Source organism: Mesoplodon densirostris, chromosome 5, assembly GCF_025265405.1.
Source record: "Mesoplodon densirostris isolate mMesDen1 chromosome 5, mMesDen1 primary haplotype, whole genome shotgun sequence".
Lineage (NCBI taxonomy): Eukaryota > Metazoa > Chordata > Mammalia > Artiodactyla > Ziphiidae > Mesoplodon > Mesoplodon densirostris.
This window is the reverse complement of record NC_082665.1, coordinates 151,478,701-151,501,042: the sequence shown is the minus strand read 5'-3', so window position 1 is coordinate 151,501,042 and position 22,342 is coordinate 151,478,701. Positions and strand designations below refer to the sequence as shown.

General features: G+C 49.0%; 2 protein-coding genes across 2 annotated transcripts in view; one reads left to right on the top strand and one right to left on the bottom strand.

Moving 5' to 3' along the window:
* The window catches only part of EPHB1 (EPH receptor B1), a 298,646-nt gene that overhangs the window by 29,215 nt on the left and 247,089 nt on the right, over positions 1-22,342 (top strand). The gene's annotated exons all lie outside the window — the stretch shown is intronic.
* Positions 9,833-11,193, bottom strand: LOC132490879 (Y-box-binding protein 1-like). Its single transcript, XM_060099650.1, has one exon. It carries the CDS (start codon positions 11,055-11,057, stop codon positions 10,083-10,085), a length of 975 nt encoding a protein of 324 aa, XP_059955633.1. The 5' UTR covers positions 11,058-11,193; the 3' UTR covers positions 9,833-10,082.

The following is a 22,342-nucleotide window of genomic DNA, read 5'->3' as shown; positions in this document are numbered from 1 at the left end:
ATGAAGAACCATCAAGCCTGAAACAGCCCAAGCCGGAGGGTGGAGGGGAGGGTGGGGGTGGGAGCGGGCAGGATACGGAGAGACCATCTATTCTGACTGCCACATTTATCCATGGAGAGAGGGCAGCCAGAGAGCATCTCTGGATACCAATCCAGGGAGCCCTGTTGGGTCATGTCAGAGCTGGATCAGGACCCAGGTCTGGGAGACCACCGTCTGCTTTTGCTTCTGAGTCTGGTTTTTGTTGAAATTAACCGTCCTTGGACGCACAACATCTGTTTCCAGGAATATCCACCCCCTCTCAGCTGTTTTCCCATGAACACTTTCTCTGTGTCTGTGTCATCCCTTGTTTTATCTTGGGTCCAGGCACTCCGTGGAGCTGTGCTCTACGGTCATACATTTCCGCACTGTAAAGCACAGGGCTCCACGTTGACTACCCCCATCTTCTTTTTAATCTTTCTGGGAGCAGTACCATCTCTCCAGATGTTCTGACATGTTGACGTGCCTGTGAGCCATCCAGAGGGGCATGGCATCTGGGCGGAGGTGGGGTTGGGGGGTGGTGACACCAAGCTCCCTAGGAAGGGTGAGGTCTAAGGCTTTGTGCTTCCAGAAGAGGATGGGGGGATGACAGGGCTGTGGGCTGGAGGCCTGATTGTGGCTCTGTAATCAACATCAAGGAACAGCATGGGCCCCGAGGGCTGGACCCAGGCTCATGCAGGGCTGTGGTCACACTTACCCCCTTTGCTTCCTGTCCCCAACTCTCTCTGGAGCTGGACAGCCCCTGTATGCAGAACCTGAGCACACCCATCTGCACAAACATCCTTGCCTGGAGGGTGAATCACCACTTTTGAGTTTGAAGCATGGAGATGAAAACTCCCACTGAATCTGAGCTTGCCTGGAGCTGGGACCCTCCATTCTGGACCACAGGAGCTCTGATGATCTGAGCTCTGTTTCCACGGCTTTGGCCCATTGACAAGCTGTGTTGACAGTGCCCTGATGCTCCTGGGCCTCAGTTCTCTCTCAAGGCAGTGAGGTGAAGATCCCGAGAAGAGTCAGCTCAGGGCAACTGCAAATGGAATGCATTCTGTTTGCACACCGCCAGGAGCAAGCCTTATTTTGCCAACAGGGCCATGGCAGGGACATTGAGAGAGGGACACCCTGGCCTTTCCCTAGGGGAGGGGTCTCCATCTGCAGATGTCCTGTCTGTACTGTCTTTGCTGGCTAAGAGCTGGAGTACCGGTTACCTGGTCAGGCAGCTGCAGCTGAGACTTCCACTTTTGTTTCAAGGGCCAGTTAATGAGGCCGGGCAGGAGAACCCCAGAGAGATGTGGCTTAGGACAGAGGAGCGTGTCTCGATCTTCCTGGGGCCCCGGGAGCCATCCTGTATGACAGAGAGCATCTTGCCTTCCTGTGTGCCCACCCAGCCTGCTGCATGAGGAGTCTGTGCAGCTGCAGGTGTACTGGGTTCACCCTCTCGTGTGTGTGTGTGTGTGTGTGTGTGTGTGCGCACGCGCGGGGACACTCATGACCCAAGAGGTCGGGAGGAAATCAGCTCAGGTGCGTCAGGCCCTGGAGAGGTTGGTGAGGGTTAGGAGGCACTGTGGGAAGCCTCAGGAGGCTTCTTGGAATCAGGACAGACATTTAGGGCCAGGGAGGGCCAGGAGCAGCCCTAACAAGGGTTTTCATTGAGGGTGGGACCGGTTCAGGAGAAGGGCTGCATCAGGCCCTTCAGTTTCTAGCTTGTCCCTGGCATCTGTCTGGAATATCCCACCAACGCTGTGGGCACATAGTGCCCCTAGTGGGGGCTGGAGTTACTTGATCTTCAGGTATGACCCTTGGGGCCTGCTCAGGTCACCTCCTTGCAGGCCTTGGCAGTTCTGGCCTCCCATTCCTCAGTCTAGTTGGATTCCACTTGTGAGTTCCTGTGGATGGAGTGTCTCTATGCTCATTCTTTCTCTAGGTTCTTATTAGACACCTACTGTCACCAGGCCCTTTACACTTATACACTCAGATGAAGAGATTATACTTCTGAGAATCTGCTAGATTCTTAGCTCTTAGAAAGCACTTGCAATATCCAGAGGGCAAGGGGAACACAAGTGGCCTATGGAGAGTGGCCCCTCCCAGCTAGGTAAGGCCTCTAAGCCCACCAGATGACATGTACTTTGCTTTCCCACGGCGGTCCCCCAGCCTGCTCTTAGACACCACCAGGGATGGGACACTCTGCCTTCCTGAGGCAGGCTGGTTCATCACGGAGCCCTTCTTTCTAGGACTGAAATGACTCAGGGGCCCACCGCTCTTGTTCCTGGGTTGGAACTTTTAAGCAAATCTCCCTTATCCCAAGTTACCGTTTGTTGTTGTTATTTTTTAAATGCTTTGAGCAGGTAGAACATATGAAATTAAGTTTCCCTTTGACTCTGGTCCTGATCGGGTCCCTCACTGTTTTAGTTTCTGATATTCTTTTGCCAATAGGGTCCATGCATTTGCACACCCAGAATGTAGACAAGTCCTTTCCTCATCTACACAGGGCTTACTGCACAGGGTTTGTCACCTAGTTCCACACACCCCCCCACCCACCTTCTTGCTTAACAAGGAAAGTTAGCAGTAGTTTGGTTGGTTGTATTACCTAGAAATCTGGCCTCTTTCTTTCCAATGATTGTGTAATATTCCACTGGACGGTTGTACCTTTATTTAATTGGTCCTTCATTTATACACATGTAGGTTGCATCCTGTGTTTTGCTACTTCTAAACAATGTTTCAGCAAACATCCTTGTGCCTTCATCTTTGCACTTAGGAGTGAGCATATCTGTGAGATTAATTAATTAATTTATTTATTCAATGAATATTTATTGAAGACTATCGGTGTGCCACAGACTTTTCTAAGAGCTAAGATGTAGCAAGTTCTTAGAAGTAAAATGGCTGAATCAGAGTATATAAATTTTTAATTTTGATAGATATTCCCAAATAGTCCTCCCAAAAAGGACATTTTCTTCCAATTTTTGCTCCCACCAACAACGTATGAGGGTTCCTGTTCCCCATACCTGCGCCAAGATAATACAATATCAATTGTTTTTATATTTGCCAATCTGATAGATAAAAGTTGGCCTCCCACTGTGGTTTCAGTTTCCATTTGTCTTGCCATGAGGGGCATTGAACATGGCAAAGTTCCATAAATTGCCCTGTTTGTGGGCTGAGACGCAAGCGTTCCTGTGTAGGTGGGTGTGCACTTGGCAGTCATTGTGGAGTGTGCTCGCTCCACGATGACGTCTACCCTCCACTCTCCTCCGGTCCCTTCCCTCCTGGCCTTCATCCCACCCTTCAGGCATTCCTTGCCCATCTCTAGCGTCAGGACATTTGGGCACGTGCTGCGCACCTATCTCAGTGTTTCCCGACTGTGGTAGGGGAAAGGAGAACAGGTGGGACAGGACAGGAGCCGGTGCTGATGTAAAAGGGCCACACCACCCTTCTGGCCAGTCTCAGGAAGGCTGGCCAAGCCCAGTGTGGGGGGGGGAACCCACATCGCTTTTCCCGTCCTTCTCCTCCTGCCCAGGGCCTGTTCTGGGCTCCCTGCCCCCCTTCCTGCAGCCCTGGTCTGCCCCACGCGTCCCTCAGCTCTCACCCCTTGCCCAGTCCCTCCACCGGGCATCGCTTCCTTTTACTCTCTCAGCTTAGCTCTGGGGCCTCGGGGCTCAGCTAACCCTGGTGACTCCCCCTCCACTGCCCGTCCTCAATCACCAGCCCTCAGCCGGCACCTCTTCCAGCCTCCTCTTCATGTCTTCCGCAGCCTCTCACCCTCACTGGACCTGCCACCCCTTCCACGGCAGCCCTGATCTGTCTCAGCGCCATCCCTGACCAGGTGTCCTTGCCCAGCCTGCTGAAGCCCCACGCCTACTTCTGCCAGTGGGCGTTGTCTTAGCCCTGGGCTGAGGCTCACCGCCTCATTCTCTGTTTGGTTTTGTCTTCAGCTCTGCAGCAGTTCTTTCTCTCTGGGGCCGTGGACTTCCCACCTCTCTTACGAGCCTCAGCCTCCCTCTCCCCTCTTCCTCTCCTCTCCACTCCTCTCCCCTCTCCCCTCCCTCCCTTCCTTCCTCACTACTTTTCTGTTTAAATATATTCAGGTTAAAAGGTGAGGCCGCTTAAAGAAAAATAATAAGTTAAATAATAAATTTAAAAATCTGGCATGTAGAAATGGCCCAAAGCCATCAAGATAATATGCAAATGACTGATGTTTAAAACACTGCTGACTTGCCCCGTTTACCTAGGTTAAGAAAGCAGCCCGTATGCTCTGCAGGGCCGTCCCACACTCCATTGTCAGATCATGCTGACGGCTCTGATTCGGGTACAGAGCAAACTTCTCTGCACTGGCTTTCAGCTTGCACTGAGGCCCTAGTGCAGCGTGGCTGTCGTGTACAGAACGCTCATGTGCACCGGCTGCTCTGCCGAATTCCTCTCCTGCATTATCTCCTAAATCCTCACTGTAGCCCTATGAAGTACATACAATCATCATGCTCGCTGTTTAGTTGAAGATACTGAGGCACAGAGAAGCTAAGCAGCTTTGCCGAGGTCATGCAATGTAGGACTCTGAGGCCTGGCTGATAAGTCTTATTATTTTCCTCTGACAGCTGGAGAAGAGCCAGATTTGCTTAGGGGCAGCCCTGTGCTTTGTGTTGGGAGCTAAGGCTTCAGTGTCCCGCGTGGACTGAGATATAAGCCTTCACTAAGGTACCCGAAGAAAAGCCATCAGAGTTTGATCAGCATTTTCCATTGGCTAGGGATGAGCCAGGAGGTTCATGGAGGAACCATGCTCACGGCAACAATGAATCAAAGACACAGCCCTCCGGCTCCATGGTCAGCCCAGCTCTCACCCTTCTCCTCCCCAAGCTCCCTACGGGCAGGGCCACCCCTGATGAGCCTCTGTGTCCCAAATGCCTACACTGCGCCATCTGTGAAATGAGAACCAAACAAAACACATTGAAAACAAAATTGGTGGAAGCAGGATGTGAGCTGAGGGGGAAGAAAGGCTTTGCAAGTAAGTCAGACAGAGAAGGACAAATATCATATGATATCGCTTATATGTGGAATCTAAAAAAAAAAGTGATACAAATGAAGTTATTTACAAAACAAAAGCAGACTCACAGACTTATAAAACAAACTTATGGATACCAAAGGGGAAAGATACTGGGCAGAGTGGGGAGAGATAAATTGGGAGTTTGGGATTGACATGTACACACTACTATATTTTAAATAGATAACCAACAAGGACCTACTGCATAGCACAGGGCTCAATATTGTGTAAGAACCTAAATGGGAAAAGGATTTGAAAAAGAATAGATACATGTATATGTATAATTGATTCACTTTGCTGGATGCTGAAACTAACACAACATTGTTAATCAACTATACTCCAATACAAAATAAAAATTTAAAAAGAAAAAAAAAAGATGTTTAAGAAAACATCTCAGCTGAACTGGGCAGTGTAAACTCCGAACAAACCAGGCAGGAATGGAGCGCGAGTCCGATGACAAGGCGTGCACTCGGAGAGGTGACGATGGCAGAACCAGATGGAGGAAGTAACCAGTGATGACAGAGGCCTTGTCTGTCTGTTGTCCAATAGAGTGACACGTTGTACACACAGGCACACACAGACGAAAATCAACAGAGCGGTTGCAAGCCCATACGTCATGAAACCCTTGTGCTAAAAGTTGGTGATAATGTGTCAGTTTGACAGAGGACATAAGGTCAGTGTAATGTGTGTGCTTCAAGCAGAAAATGACAATCTGCTCTTTGCACAAGATGGATAGAGCTTCTCATTGAAACTGTATGGAATATGCAAGAACTCTGCCAAATCACGAACTTGGCAAAAATGTACCTGTTCTGTGAATTAGGCAATTGGAGGGTTTCTGTTGGGTTTCTGGGTCTGTCACACACATGCCTGTGTTGATCCGAATGTGGAGGCCCTTGTGGCTTGAGCTCCTCTTCTCTCACTGGTTCTGTTTGTCTTCCCCTCTGCATCTTTGGCCAAATTTGTCTCTCCCCTGTTTTCCTTTTTTTTTTTCCCTCCATTTATTCTATTCTTTTGTCTGTCTTCTCTCTGGAGTTGATTCGAAAAGAGAGAAAAGAGAAAACACATTCCACTGGTAGAATTTTAATGAATGGATGGCTAATTCCATTCATTTTATTTTTTTTCTCTAGGAAACTGTTTAGATGCAAATTGCAAGAACAAATGCATTTTTTCACATAGGAAAATATAGGAAATCAATGGTCATCAGTGAAATCAATTTCAAATATTACAAGTACTTTTTTTCATCAAAATTATTAACATGTAATCACACGTGTTGATAATAAGGTTATTTTTTTAAAAGAACATAGCTTTTAAAAAAACTGTCTTTGTAGAATGCCCTGCTTCTCCGTGCTCATTTCTTTATTTTTCTGGAACATTCTCTACTGCTTTCATCTTCTTCAGCCCCATTCTTGATTGCTCCTGGCTTATGAGAATTCTTTCAAACTTCCTTTTTTCCCTAACATCTTCTAAATCTTTCAGTCCAGCTACTAGTTAAGAACCAGTTACCACAGCCGTTTGTGGTTTAACATACCCAATCAGAGTGACAGATGCAACCTTTCAGGCTGACAGCTGACCCTCCCCTCTTGTAGGTAGCTCTAACCCGCTTACCCAGCCCACTTACTTCAGAATTTCCTCACGCAAACGCAGTTATCTGGGAGAGTGTTCCACCTTTGGGGACTGGACTTTCCACTTCCCTTTGCTCTGAACCCCGTCGGGGGCACCTACTGCCCCTCCTTGCCCACCTGTAGAGTCTAAATGTGAACTCACGGTCCCAATGCGGGCAGCAGCCCCCTCCCCTCTGAGGACTTGCTGCAGCCTTGGAGGCAGTGGATGTGCTCCCCAGAGATCTGACAGTATCAGCACACTGGCCAGTTGGACATGCGTACCCCCACGTCTTCCTGACCAGGAGGAGGTAGAGGTGGCCGGGCATCCTGACCCCCCGGGGCCTCTCCCTGCCCTGGCTCCCCCGATGGCCAGGTCTTTTCTGGCCACCCCCCACCATGCCCCCAGTCCCCTTTCCCACCCGTAGCTGTGTGCCGGCCCTTCCTTCTGGGCCACAAAGGCTCTCTAGACAGACATTGTGTGCTGTTTGCCAACACGGGGGCCCGGGTACACAGAGGGGGCGAGGGAGAGGCCAGCTGCTCTCTCCTTTCACACAGACCTTTGCTTTCTCCCTTTCAGTCTCCCCCTGGCTCTCTGTCTTTGAACGTGCATACAAAAATAAAAAAAAGCGGTTGCTAATTAGAGCCAGAGAATGAGAGCGAGCCTGGAAGAGGGAGGTAGTGGAGGGGCCAGCTCCCGTGCAAATCAACCAGGGAGGAGGGCAGAGGGGCCCCTGAGGGGCTTGGGAGGGATAGTTTGTCAAAATAAGCAACAATGCTTCTTCAGAATGGCAAAGAGGGATTTGTCCTAACCTCCCGTCCTAAAAGGGAAGGAACGGAGAAATGACAAAGTTTCTTGTAAACTCTCACTGCTGGTGTCCGTCTACCCTTCTCATCTTTGTCCCTCTCTCAGTAGCCCCGTAAACAACAGTATCTATTTGGGGGACATTTAAGTGTATCTTTTTATTGGTCATCTTTGTTCTGGCTGATAGAGAATGCAGGATCACTGGCTGAGAGGGGAGCCCCCTTACGGAGGAGCCACTGAGGCATCAGGAAGCCCCAGCTTGGAAAATGTCCTCTGACAAATCAAGGCTCTCTGTCAGGGCTTTTTTCTCACCCAGTCCTATTCTTGGTTCACCAGGCAATTTCTTTTCCCAACCCCATGTCATTAAGTTTGCCAAAAGCAAAAGCAGCCCTGATGCCTGGTGCTGAAGGGCTGGATGCCTGGTGGATGGCTGGGGGAACAGCAGCCAGTGTCAGGACAGGACCTGACTCTGACCGGAGATCTTTGAACCCATTGCAGGCTCACAGAAGGTTCCAGATACCACAGCAGTCAGGGCCTGGGGGCACCTACCTGGCAGTTCTTCTGTGACTTAGAATGACCCTGTGCTTCATGGGGCCAGGATCACTCTGAAGGCTGGGAGGTGCCCGGAGGGACTGGCTTTGGAGAGCTGGCAGTCACAGGGAGGGAGGGTTACCTGGTGACTCGGCCTGTCTAGAGATGCAGTTTCTCCAGGCATATAGTCAATGAACTGATGATGCAGATCTATAAAGGTTTTGACGTCAGTGCCCTGTGCGTTGAAAAAAATGAGGTAATTTTCTGAAAAGGAGAACAGTGGAAGCCTCATCGTGATACACATTGGTACTAACTAGTCAGGAAGGAAGAAGAGAAAAGGAAATAGAACCTGGAAAGCAGAGACTATAACTGGCTCATTTTCTTCCACTGGTGGCTGTTTCAGGTGATGGCTACATGTGAGAAGAGAGACCCCACTGGAATCTATTGGGAACATCCTCCAGTTCTGGGATGAGGTCTCAAAATGAGTTTTTCCGGAGTCCATACACAGTGGACTGTCTGTAGCACACAGCTCAGTGTAGCTCGTCTTAACCCTGTCCAAGGACTCCTCTGGAAAATAAGAGCTTGAATCCATATCCCATGCAACTTGCCAGACCACAAAGCTGTTGAGAAAACAGCCATTGATAGGTAGTTGTCAAGAGCTGGCGGCAGGAAAGCTTGGGTTGTTCTGTTCTGGCTCTGTGTTTATGAGCAGAATGACCTCTCTGGGCTTGGTATCGTGTTAAGTGGTTTATAACACTGTGTTAAGTGGTCTTATAACACTGGGCTCGGTCTGGCAGTGAAGACACCATGAGAATCTCTGCCTGGGTAGAGTTCAGCCAAGATCTTGACATGTTGCAAGGGTTCAAAAACAGATGCTGATATTATCAACATTTTATTATTAAATAAGCCAGAAGATAATTTTCTATCTGTCTATTGGGTTGGTTTTCTTGAGATGTATGAGAACTGTGGAAAGGATGTGGTGCATTTACAGAGATCTGGTAAATGTTAAGAAGGCTTAGATAACATGATCTGGGTCATGGGTACATAAACTAGTTTAGAGTCTCTGGAGATAGTGGAAGCCACCCATCTAGTCAGAAGTGGATATGAGCTTAGAGTCTCTGTGGAAGCCACCCATCTAGTCATAAGTGGACATGAGTTTGTCCAGTTTCTCATTGCAAAAGTAATTTTTTTAAAATTCTTTTTTTCATTTTTCAGTAACTTTAAATTTTATTTTAAAAAATTATCATACAGAAAATTTAACTTATTTTGGTGGACCGTTTTATGAGCTTTAACACATGTTTAGATTTGTGTAACCTCCATAAAAATTAGGAAAGAGAAGAGCTGCCTTATGCTTTCCCTTTATCTCCATTCCCTCCTCCCATCCCCCACCCCTGGCAATCAGTGATCTGTTCTTCATCACCATTATTTTCCCTTTTAAAATGGAATGATAGGGCTTCCCTGGTGGCACAGTGGTTGAGAGTCCACCTGCCAATGCAGGGGACATGGGTTCGTGCCCTGGTCTGGGAAGATCCCACATGCCTCAGAGCGGCTGGGCCCGTGAGCCATGGCTGCTGAGCCTGTGCATCCAGAGCCTGTGCTCCGCAATGGGAAAGGCCACAACAGTAAGAGGCCTGCATACCGCAAAAAAAAAAAAAAAAAAAAAAGGAATGATACACTGTGCCAACTTTTTGAGACTGGCTTCTTTCATTCAGCATAATGCCTGTGAGATTCATCTTAGCTGCTGTTTGTGTCAGTAATTTGTTCCTTTTCATTGCTGAATAATATTCCATTTTATGGATGCACCATAGCTTTTTTTTTTTTTTTGTATTGAGAAAAACCAGGCTTTTTTATTTTTTTAAAAAAACACGTTTGTCATTACCAAAAAGAGACGTCTTTAGGTAAAAATAATAAAAACCCCATGCTGCATAGATAATGCAGATAGTTCTAGTTATCTGGTCAACTGGCAAAAAGCAAGCACTTAAGGTCTTCAGCTCCAATCTTTTGTTCATTTCTTATTGCTGGAATTTCGTACTCATTTCTTCTTGTTGGATGACTAAACCGGATGATGGTAGAGATGGTAAGCCGGCATTTACTCAGCCCCGCCCTGCTCAGCCTCGGGAGCGGACGAATTCTCAGCTGGTGGATCGGCTGCTTTTGTCTCTTTGCCATCTTGTGGTTTAGGGTTTTCTGGGCGTCTGCGTCGGTAATTGAAGTTGCGGCGGTACCGACGTTGAGGTGGCTGCTGACCTTGGGTCTCATCTCCTTGATTTTCCTTATCTTCTTCATTGCCGTCCTCTCTGGGCTGTCTTTGGCGAGGAGGGCCCCTGCGGAATCGTGGTCTATAACCCCGATACATATTCTGTCTCACTGGTCTACCTTGTTCTCCTGCACCCTGGTTGTCAGCACCCTCCATCACTTCTCCCTGCACAGGAGGGTTGGAATACTGTGGTCGACGCCCATAGGGTCTCCACATGTAGTAAGGTGGGAACCTTCGCCTGCGGTAGGGCCGGCGCTGTTGGGCCTGGCCTTCAGGAGCACTCTCCGATCCCTCATTCTTTTCCCCACTCTCACTATTCTGGTAATTCTGCTGGTAATTGCGTGGAGGACCCCTGCGACGTGGATAGCGTCTATAATGGTTACGGTCTGCTGCATATTTACTGCCTTGTACTGGAACTCCACCAGGGCCTGTAACATTTGCTGCCTCCGCACCCTTTTCTCCTTCAACAACATCAAACTCCACAGTCTCTCCATCTCCTACACTGCGAAGGTACTTCCTGGGGTTATTCTTCTTTATGGCAGTCTGGTGTACAAATACATCTTCCTTGGTGTCATTCCTGTTGATGAAACCATATCCGTTTCTTACATTGAACCATTTTACTGTTCCCAAAACCTTCGTTGCGATGACCTTCTTGTCCCCGCCGGCAGGCGCCGCCGATGTGAGGCCGCCCGGGCCGCCGCTCCCTGCGCCGCTGCCCGTCGTGCCGGGCTTGGTGTCGGCAGCGCTGAGGGCGGGGGCGGCGGGGGGGGCGGCGGGCGGCTGCTGGGTCTCGGCCTCGCTGCTCATGGTTGCGGTGATGGTGACTGGGGCCGGCTGCGGCAGCTGCGGCTCCTCCCGGGATGTGATGGTAACTAGGCCGGCGGCGGCGGTGGGGCTGCACAGGGCTCTCTGGGGTCCGCTCTCCGCTCCCGCTACCGATCGAACTCGCACCATAGCTTTTGTACCTCTTCACCTGCTGAAGAACATTTGGATTGTTTCCAACTTTTGGTGATTATATATAGTTGCTATAAACGTTCAGGTACACGTTTTTGTGTAGACATACATTTTCATTTCTCTAGGGTTAATACCCAGGAGAGGGATTGTTAGGTCATATTAAAATGGGACGTTTTACTGCCAAGCTGATTTTCAGAGTGGCTGCACCATTCTGCATTGCCAACAGCAATTTCTCTGCATCCTTGCCAGCTCTTGGTATTATCAGTATTTTTTATTTTAGTCATTCTAATTGGTATATCGTGGTATTTCATGGTGGTTTTAATTTTCATTTCTCTAGTGAATAATGATGTTGAATATCTGTCATGTGCTTACTTGCCATCTCCTTATACTCTTTGGTGAAGTGTCTATTCAACATTTTTGCCCAAGTTTTAATTAGGTTATTTGTTTTCTTACTATTGAGTTTTGAGATTTCTTTGTATATTTTGGATACAAGTAGTTTTGTTGAACGTGCGATTTAAAAATATTTTCTAGTTTGTAACTTGTCTCTTCTTTCTTTGACAATGTCTTTTACAAAGCAAACATTTTTAATATTGATTAAATCCTATTTATCCATTAAAATTTTTTAATTAAAGATTGTATTTTTACAGCAATTTTAGGTTCAGAGCAAAATTGAAAGGAGAGTACAGGTTTTTCCCATATACCCCCTACCCCACATGGGCATAGCCTCCCCCATTATCAACATCCCCAGACAGAGTGGCATATTTGTTACAACTGATGAATCTACATGAACACATCATAATCATTCAAAGTCCATAGTTTACATTAAATTTCACTCTTGGTGTTGTACATTCTGTGGATTTGGACAAAAGTATAATGACATGTCCATCATCATAGTATCATACAGACTACATTCACTGCCCTAAAACTCATCTGTGCTCTGCCTGTTCATCCCTCCCCACATCCATCCCCTGGCAACCTCTGATCATTTTACTGTCTCCATAATTTTGCCTTTTCCAGAATGTCATACGGTTGTAATCATGCAGTATATAGCCTTTTTTAATTGTCTTCTTTCAGTTAGTAATATACATTTAAGTTTTCTCCAGGTCCTTTTTATGGTTTGACAGCTCATTTCTTTTGAGAGCTGAGTAATACTCCATTGTCTGGAGACTTTATCCCTTTTTTTCCAATTTATCCAACCAATTATTTTTTCAATTGTTACAGGACAAGAATCATATTTTTGGTGTCATGTCCAGCAATTCTTTGCCCAACCTCAAGTCACAAAGGTTTTCTCCGAATGTTATCTTCTGAAAGTGTTATAGTTTTGTGTTTTTAGGTCTATGATCTGTTTTGAGTTAGCATTTGTTGGAAGTATTTGTTGGAGGTTCAGGTTGAAGGTCATTTTATTATTACTTTGCCTGTGATGTCTAGTTGCTCCAGTACCAGAGATGACTCCTTCACCTCCTCCAAGGCTTTACTTGAATATTATCTTCTCAGTGCCCCCCACCCTGACCACCCTACTCGCAGTGTAGACCACCCTCAGCAGCCCTCCTGTCTCCCCTACCTCGCACTCATCATCTTTTCTTTTTTGCGGTATGCGGGCCACTCACTGTTGTGGCCTCTCCCATTGCGGAGCACAGGCTCTGGATGCACAGGCTCAGTGGCCATGGCTCATGGGCCCAGCCGCTCCGTGGCATGTGGGATCTTCCCAGACCGGGGCACGAACCCGTGTCCCCTGCATCGGCAGGCGGACTCTCAACCACTGCGCCACCAGGGAAGCTCATCATCATCTTTAAATAGTGTATAACTTATTGGTTATGTGTATTATCTGTCTCTCCTCAGTAGAACGTGGGCTACATGAGGGCAGGGATACTTTGAGGGTGTGTGAAGGTCTGCTTGTTCACTGATGTGTCCTGAGTGATTCATAAGAACTGGATGCATGGAGAGGCTGGGCTCCCTCAGGGCACACGGCTGCCGAGGGTGAAGGAGCAGGGGTGGCTGGCGGAAGCTCCCAGGCCAGGTCAGATCACAGGTGAGCTGTCCGGAGTCCTGCCTCCCATGTTCATCAGGCAACACAGGTTTGTCAGACACTCCACCCACCCGCCCACTGTATTATTTGAGGCCAGTAAGAACTGAAGCAATTAAACCATTTTTTTCTATGTCTTAAAGTATTTGTTCCTTGAAACTTAAGCTTTATCCCTTTTTCACCCTTACACCCCTTGAAAAAAAGAAGCTGCTCTACTGCCCTGGGAAAGTGATCTTAAATTCTAATCAGCCCTCAATCCTGGGTGTTGGAAGCCACTCAGCGATGAGGCGTTGGCAGGGCAGGGGTGCACGGGGAAAGCTATTTAGGAGTCAGAGTCAGCTAAGATGCAGGTTTCCCCTGGCCGGACAGTCTTCCGTTCCAGCGAAGAGGCTTAACTTATCAAGGCGGAGGCCCAGGGAATCCGAGAAGCAAACAATACGAAGATATGGAGATGGCAGAAGAAAAGAGGGCCGCTTAGATGAACTGGGGTGGGGGACTTAGTGGGTTCCTGTCCTCCGTAATGGAGCCCGTCTCCATGCTGTCCTTACCTTGAGCCCCAACATCACTCACTCTCTCCAGTGGCAGGTGGAAGGAGTGGGTGATGCTGTATCCCCCTGGGGTCGGCTCTGGAATTTCTATATAGGAGGGGTTTGGGGCCATGGCTTGGTTGGATGGGAGGGGAGGGAGCTGGCTGGGCACTTGAAGGCTGCCTTTGTACAGCAGTCTCACTGTTCTTAAAGGGAATGTTAGTTTGGAGTGCAGGATGCTGATGGGAACAGGAAGGGAGGGAGTGTCTGTGGGGACCTGGCTGCAGAAGGAGCTGGTCCTCACCCTGCCTCACTGCAGAGGAATCTGCCCCATAGATACCACCCATCTCCCGCCCCAAGGTGGAACCCGGCTCTCTGATGATCTCTGAACACCGAAGGCTCCTGGCCTGTTTGGAATCTGGTCACATACTATATTTCTTCCCAGAAAAGCAAACCCACGTTGTCTCCTATTTCTGTCTCATTTCCACCACTGGAGAGACCAAGTCGGCTAATTTTCCCTTTTGATAAATTTGCTTTAGTTCAGTGGGAGGCGCTGCTGATTTTGAGTCATCAGACCTATGAGGGTGGGGGAACCCAACTTGTAATATTTCTTAAATTATACTTTAATGAAGACGCCCACTAACACGTGTAATAATTCACAGAAAAAAAGCTCAAGCAGATCTGGTTGAAATGTCTTCTTTTGTGGTTTTTGTTTTTAAAGAAGTGTTACCAGCTTAAACGGAGGTCTTAATTACAGATCAGAAACAAAAACTTGCAGTGCCTGAGAATGGCTTCTCGCCTGTTCCCGCGGCCACACCTGTGTCCCGTGGTTCCTCAGGGGGAAGACCCACCCAGGAGAGGCGGCCTCTCCCCCTTGGGCCCCCTTCCCTTCCTCCCCCTTTGAAGCATCCTTGCTGTGAGCCAGCGCTGGGTGCAGGGCTCCTTAGCTGTGTAGAGAGTGCCTGGATCTTTGGTCTTTCTCTGAGAATCTCTGTATGGTAATGTCAAAACAGGGTTACAAAAATCCTGGTATGATTTAAGTGTTTGCATTCAACAAATAAATGCTTTTAACACAAAAACTGCAATACTTGATGTTATGCTACAAGAAGATACTTGCAGGGTTCATGAGATGTGTACACGTGCAACCCCTTAGAGGCAGGCTGGTTGGATAATGTGATATGTTTGAAGTTGTGACGGACTCCTCATCTCAGTCCTGTGACTCTCTCATCAAGTGTGAATTTGAGGCCTTTCCCAAATGGGAGTGAGGCCAGGTGGCCCTCCTACCTTGCCCATGACAGCCCGGCTCGGCCCCTGAGTCTGGGGGATGGGCAGCTCTGACAGGGATGGGTCCCTTGCCCACCTGTGCGTCCCAGCCGGTCCTCAGCAGCATCCTCGTCTCTGGGAGTCTGACCCCTATTCTTGCTCCCTCTACAGCCCTGCTGGGGGCTCCATGGACGGAACCATTTGGAGTCTGATTCAGAGGACAGGTCAATGTGATGGCTGACCAAGCTGGGCGTTGCCGGTGCAGTCACTCTCCTTCCATGGGTGTGGGGCACGCATCGTCCTGCAGGAGCCCCGCCCTGTGGCTCCCCCTGTGGTCTAGATGCTTGTGGGCCTCTGTATGCCCTGACACCCAGGTCTGCATCCCGTTCCAAGGGCAGGCGCCCAAAGGGACTGCTTCTCTGGCTATCTTGACTGGCCCTTTGTCTTTCCTGGGGAGCCAGGTAGAGGAGCCTGATGGAAATGCTCCCTGCTTCTTTATTCTGGGGGAGCCCACTGTAGGTCTGGCAGTAGGGGGAAAGCCAAGAAGAAGCTCTCCTTGTCTGTATTCTGGTCTTTCAAACGGAATCAACTAAGTAGAATTAAAATGCCCAGGAGTGATGGGGTGGGCTGGGGTAGGGGTGGTCAAAGGACCTGGGGAGAAAACATCTGTGGAATGCTTAATCCTAGAGGAAGACACTGCGGCTGGCTCCTGGCTCCTGGCTCCAAGGCCTGAGTGGGAGGGTGTGCCTTATCTCTGCAGGGAGACCCTGAGAAGTGTTATCTGACCTGGAACAACACAGAGACACATGTCTGCAGGAGGGATGATCCAAAGGCCAGTGGGAAGTTGGTGATTTGGTTGAGGGGACGGTCTTCAGAGAGTACGGTGGAGTGATTTAGAGCTGCCTCTGGGATGGAGGGTGTATCCCATCCCTCTGCCTTCTTGTTGGAGACCCTGCCTAATGCAATGGCCTCTAACCAAACCCTGCCCCAATACTCCACGTTCACCCCATCTCCAGATTCATCTTCCTAAATCCCAGACTGGCTCAGTCATCCATCTGCTCACAAACTCTTATGGCTCCTCATTGCTCTAAGAGCACGTCTCAGGCAAGCATTCAAAAGTGCACACATACTCACAAATACTGCAGGCCCCAAAGCTTGGTTAAGAGTGTAGACGCTGGGACCAGACTGCCTGGCTTAACTCTGTCTCCACCACCTACTAGCTGTATGACCTTGGGTAGGTTACTTTACTTCTCTGTGCCTTGGTTTTCTCAGCTGTAAAATGGGCACAATAGTAACCTACTTCCTAGGGTGGCTCTCAGAGAGCATTCAGTATATATGAATCATTGTTATTGTTTTCCAGCTCTCACAGGTAGCCTGCTGGCACCCCTCCCCCTTCAAGTCCAAGAGTTCACATTTTAAATCTCATCACCCCACCCCCCGACCCCCGCCGCAAGGCCTGACTGAACTTCTGCCTCTTAAACAGTTTTTGATTTCTGCTCCAATTGTCAGCTAGACATGATAATTGACATTTCTGTCCGTACGTATCTGACAGCACATTGCCTATTTGCCCCTTTGTCCCCCAAGTGCCAGAGGCAGACTGTAAGCCCCTGAGGGGTCCCGTTTCTTGTTCTTCCTCGTGTCCCTGTTTCTTGCAGGGGACGGGCTCTCACTGCTCCTCCTGGCTGAGCTGCTTCGGAACCGGCACCTCCTTGCCTGCCTTCCTCCTCTCCCCGGACCACACCCCCCACCCCCCACCCCGACTCCCTCTGTTTCTTTTAGTCCCTCCCCTCTTGCCGTCCCTTCCTTGATCCTCCTTGTTTCTCTGACCTCCCCCACCTCTCTCTTAATGAGAACTTTCACACGTCATATTGATTTGGAGTTTTAAAAAGCCAGCTTCGATTTTCCTGGGGCACTTTTCATGATCTTACTTTTAAATGTAGGAAGAAAGCTGTTTCAAAAGCCATTGACTTTGTTCTGTTGAGTTAGAAGTCGAGGGTGGAACCTCTTTTCCGGAGACTCTGAGAACTCGGGGACCTCAGACGCCACATCTCATGAGCTGGGGCCCGAGTCTGGGGGCAGAGAGCCTTGGGCAGGGGAGGCCTTGCACATGGGCCTGGACTTGAGGATAAGGGTAAAGGGCAGGCGTAGAGCTGGGCGAAGACCAAGCCGACAGACTGTAGGCTGCTGGCGTGAGGGCAGAGGGGAGGAGGACCGTGGTGGGGATTCATTGGTGAGGCCCCGGCTCCCGCTGCTTTGGCCTCAGAGACAGACTGGTCTCATGTCTTCCCGCACAAAGCACGTAGTAATCCAACCCCTGTACTGAGGGCCCCGCCTGCCTCATATCATCTAATCCTTCAGTGACCTTAGGGGCAGGTCATATTATTTACATCTTGCTTTATGGGTGAGACGACATTACAGGAATACAGCTAGGGAAGGACAGTGGGTTCGAAAACACGATCTGTAAAGATGAAGTAATCGAAACAGCTAAGTGGGCAGAGTGGGGGCGGGGGGGACGGCAGCATCCTACCTCCTGGAGGATGTGTGTGTTCACACATGCAGGCTGCATTACATCTTTTTGGGAATGACGCTGTATATATATATATATATATATATATATACACACACACACACACACACACACATATATATATATAAAATATATATATATATATACCAACAGGATAAAGGGAATAGTGAGGATATTGGATGAAGGGAAAATAAAGGCAGGGAAGGAAGATGATCTGTAGCTGAAAGTCCTGACGCCCATGGTCAGAGGTGGGTCCTCTGAATGGACTGCTTGCTTGTCACCAGGTTTGCCTTGCTTCTCCCTCCTACCCCCCGTTTGGGTTCTGCTGCCATGAGCTGTGACCACCCCTCCCCACGTGACTTCAAAGCTCTGTGGAAGCAGCCAGGAGAGCAGTAGCCTAACCACATCTCATCTGACCCGGGCTCCTGGGCAGGCACAGGGAGGAAGGCTCAAGGGCATGGCTGGGTCCATGCAACAGCCCCTCTGGGCACTGCAGCCTGGCAGCCCCTGGCAAACGCAGAACAGCTTCCCCACCTGGCTCAGTAAACATGGCACAGGAACAATTCACAGGAACGTTGAAAGGTGATCAAATCATCCTGAGATGATACAGAATTTTAGCCTGTTTGCCAACTTTTAGATATTGTCTATATTTCGTTGTGGAACAGTTTTGCCTTTTTTTTCACCAGGCTAACTTCTCCCCAGTTTTTGGATTTCAGCTTAAGGGTCACTTTATCCAGAAGTCATGCCATCTCCTCCTGGATGCCTAGGATACTCTCCATGGCCCAGGCATTCTTCTGTAACGCAGCATATAATTCCTTAAATTTGCACCCTACAGTGCCAGGGCTTCTGGGGAAAGAAAGACTGGGGCTTGTCCTTCAACGTGTTGGAACTCGGTAGCCAAAGCCCTAAGGAAACAGCAGCCCAGGTAAATCTCTTCCTCCCCATAGGTAGAGGCTTTGTAGCCCTGAAGCCTGGCGCCCTGCCTTCTTCTTGGAAATGTAGGTCCCTGGAGGACATTCACTTCTAGTTGAGACCCAGTTTGTCAAAATTAAAACTCCGAAGCTTCCTTGTGGGTGTGTTAAGACAGACAGACAGCCATGTGTTAAGACAGACAGCCGTGTGTTAGGACAGACAGCTATGTGTTAAGACAGACAGCCATGTGTTAGGACAGACAGCCATGTGTTAAGACAGACAGCCATGTGTTAGGACAGACAGACAGCCATGTCTTTGAGGCTGTGGCCTCTGCATTCCCACCTTCATGGCTTGACGGAGGGGAGGAGGGGAGGTGCTTGAAGCCACTAAATGGCCACAACTTACACTAAAGGAAGCACGTGTGTAGACTTTCAGCTTGTGCCAAGTGTCACAGGCACAGCCACATAGTGGTCTGGGGTGTGGAAAAGAGAGACTCAGAAAATCCCCAGCTCCTGGACAGGAGGAGGGGCGGGAGCTGCTGGAAATTCATCCTGGGCCCAGTGGATGCCTGGGTCCTGTGTCCTGTCCATCACCCTCCGGGGCCCATACCATGCTGACACCCCCAAATACCTGTTCCCTCATTTTTAGGCTTTCCTTTCAGGAAAGATAGTGAGGCTCAGAATCTCTCCCTCGGTGACCAGACATCCTCTGGTCCCTTTCCCTCCTATGTCCCCCACCCCAGTTTCTCATCATCACCCTTGGCACGTTCAGTCTTCGTAGAGTTAGGGGCCCCCAACTTGCTCTTGGGGTGAGATGCCCTGGTTTGTTTAGAGTCGGGGGTGCTCCCCACCAGAATCATTCTCTGTGACTACCCCTGCTCGCTCTACACCCCACAACTTCACCTCAGCTCCTTCCCCTCCCGTCCCCACCATGGGTGGGATGAGTTTTCCACTCTCCCAAGATGCTCCCGGGGTCGTCCACAGGAGGTGTAAGGATAGAGGCCTAACCCCAGTGAACGGGGAAATCTTCAGGGCTGGGAACCGAGCCTCCAGCCTCCCCAGGCCAGGCTGGGAAGGCTTTACTTCTGGAGAAAGGAATCAAAGGAGACTTTCCCACATCTTCTCCAACCTCCGTTTTACTTTCTGCAGTGTCCAGGCCTGTTTAGAAGATCCGCAGACAGTGTGATGGATAATGAAGGAGCCTGGTGTCTCTGCCATACTTACACATTGGCCCGTGGCTGACTTAAGCCCCCTCTGAGGAGGCAGGGGCTTGCTTCTAGAACTCCAAAAATTGGAGGTCCAAGCTTTCCACTCCTCCTCCCACAGGATCTTCCCTCCTCCCCAAGCCACTGAGTGACCAAGTTCTGTCCATTCTAGTACTAAAGCTCTCTGGAACCTTCCCTTTCTGTCTGCTGCTCCTATTCTACTGCAGTTGGGCCCTCTCTGGTCATCCTGACTCCTGTCCTGGCCCTTCAGTGCATCTTCCACACAGCTGCCCCAAGGGTCTTCCCAAAAGGTAAAGCTGGTCTTGACTACCTATGCAAAACTCTTTAGATCTCTCCATGACTTCTGTTGCATAAAATCTGATGCACCCCAGCCCCTTAGCACCTGGGCATTTAGTAATTTGACCCCTGACTTATCTCCAGACTATCTCCTGTGACCCCACCTCAAGCTTCTGGCTGAACAGTGCTCAGGGGTGCCCAGCATCAAGTCTGGATTTCAGTGTAACTTACACGCTCTTTCTTCTTTCTGGATTTCCCTTCTCTCTCTCTTCGATTGGTACAGCTTAAGTCTGCTCAAATGGCTCCTCCTTACTAAGCCTCCCTTGTCTCCCCCACAAAACCTTGTCAGCGGCTCTTGCTTCTGTGTCCCCAGTGCTTTGTAAGCATTGACTCTGGTGGCATGCATCACACAGTACCACAGCGTGTCCTCTCTCCTGGTCCTCCCAGGAGATCGTGAGCTCCCTGAGGGCAGGACAACCTCCAGGTCACTTCTGTGGCTCCTCACCCGGCCCAGTGCAGGTATTATAAGGACTCATTGTACATGCGTTGAATGAGTGAGTGAATGAATGAATGAATGAATGAATAGTGTGGGAGCTACACAGTGCTGTGCGGGTTGGTGGATGCTGCTGTCTTCTGGCTTCAGAGGAGTGAGGCTTCACCAGCCTTCTTGGGCTTCCTCCCCCAGTGTGCTGTCCCCATGGAGGGCAGGGCTGTGGGACTTGGTCGTGGGATCTGGAAGCTAGACAAACACTCAGGATTTCTGGCCCCATGATGTAACATGTCAAAGCTCCCAAGGAAACAAGATCAAGATGTTGGAGGATTTTTCCTTAGGGAAATAAATATTCTCAACTTGTATTTAGAATGGTACAGTATCTTCTGCATTATGATTTGACTGACAGAGGAAGGGTGTTTAAAGGTATTTTTAACCTGGAATCTGAAGAAGAAATCTAGTGATTAGATCTTTGGAAGCTATTCTATAATTTTAAAACTTTGGTAAAGGAGTATGCTTAAAAAAGAGAAAAAAAACAAACAAAAAAACCCCAAAAAAACAACCCAACCAGATTGATGTGTTTCAGTTCTCTCCGTAATTTTAGACTTTTGTTTGAAAGGCATCCATTTTCTTCAGAAAGGGGCAACTAGCAGTGTGTGAGTGTGTGTGTGTGTGTGTGTGTGTATGTAATTCACACCATTCTCCATAAATAGTTTAAGATTATGTTCTTCCCTCAAGAAAACATGTTAGAAGGGGCCTTTTTCTCTCTGTTAACAGCAACAGCGAGTGCTTGTGAGCAGGTTATTACTGTGATCATTATTATTCCCATTTTGTAGAAGGAAAAAGGTGCAAACAAGAGTGTCTGAATGATGCACGCGAGACCATTCTGTCAATGCGTGGTTATAGATGGTGTTTGAGCCCAGACCCTCTTTCCCTAAATCATGTATTTTTTCACAGTGACTTTGATGTCTGAATGCAAAAGTTATTTGGGTTATCCCCACATTGCATTGCTGGAAACTTAATGGGTAGAATTGTGTTTTGCTTACATCTTACTACATAACTAACCGACCTCAATGGTTGGGTAAACTAGTGACCACTTTTCTTATGTTCTCAGATCCTCTGGATCAGAACTGTGGACAGAGCACAACAGGGAGGGGTTGCCTCTGTTCCACCATGGCTGGGGCCTCAGCTGGGAGACTGGAACAGCGGAGAGATGGAATCTTCTAGAGGCTTCTTCACTCACATGTCTGGCACCTGGGCTGGGATGATTAAAAGGCAGAACTCAGCTTCTAGAACTGGACTGGACCCTTACAGCTGCCCTCTCCATATGGCTTGGGCTTCCTCATAGCATGGTGGCCTCAGGGCAATTAGACTTTTTACAAGGCGGTTCAAGGTTCTTAGAGAGAGTATGTGAGTGAAGAAGGCAGAAGCTCCTTGGCCTTTAGAACCTAGTCTCAGGAGGCACCCGTCATTGCTTCTGCTCTACCCCATTGGTCAAAGAAGTTGTAAGCCCACCCAGATGTAAGAAGAGGAAACATAGATCCCAAGAAACGTAGATCTCAGTGGGAGGGGTGTCAAGAATCCACAGCCGTGTTTTTAAAACCACAACAGATCATTTCTCTTCTGCCTGGATGGATCTGGATTCAGTGTTATCTGGAAGGAAAGGGAGGAAGAAGGTCACCTCTAGAGAGACTTGCTGGCAGTGGACCTTTGGTGACACCTTAGATTTCTCCACCCACATGAGAAGACAGGCCTTCCAGATTGCCCCATTTAGCTCTCCTGGGCAGGGCCAGGCCAGAGAAGAGGTGGACCCTGCCACACTCTGTTGGGATGGACGCTCAGTGCATGTCAGGTGGATCACAGGGCACCATGCTAGGCCAGGGGCTTAAGTATTG

What these genes read in the sequence shown, in the direction of transcription:
- LOC132490879 (XM_060099650.1), bottom strand. Translation starts at nt 11,057, where the DNA reads ATGAGCAGCGAGGCCGAGACCCAGCAGCCGCCCGCCGCCCCCCCCGCC.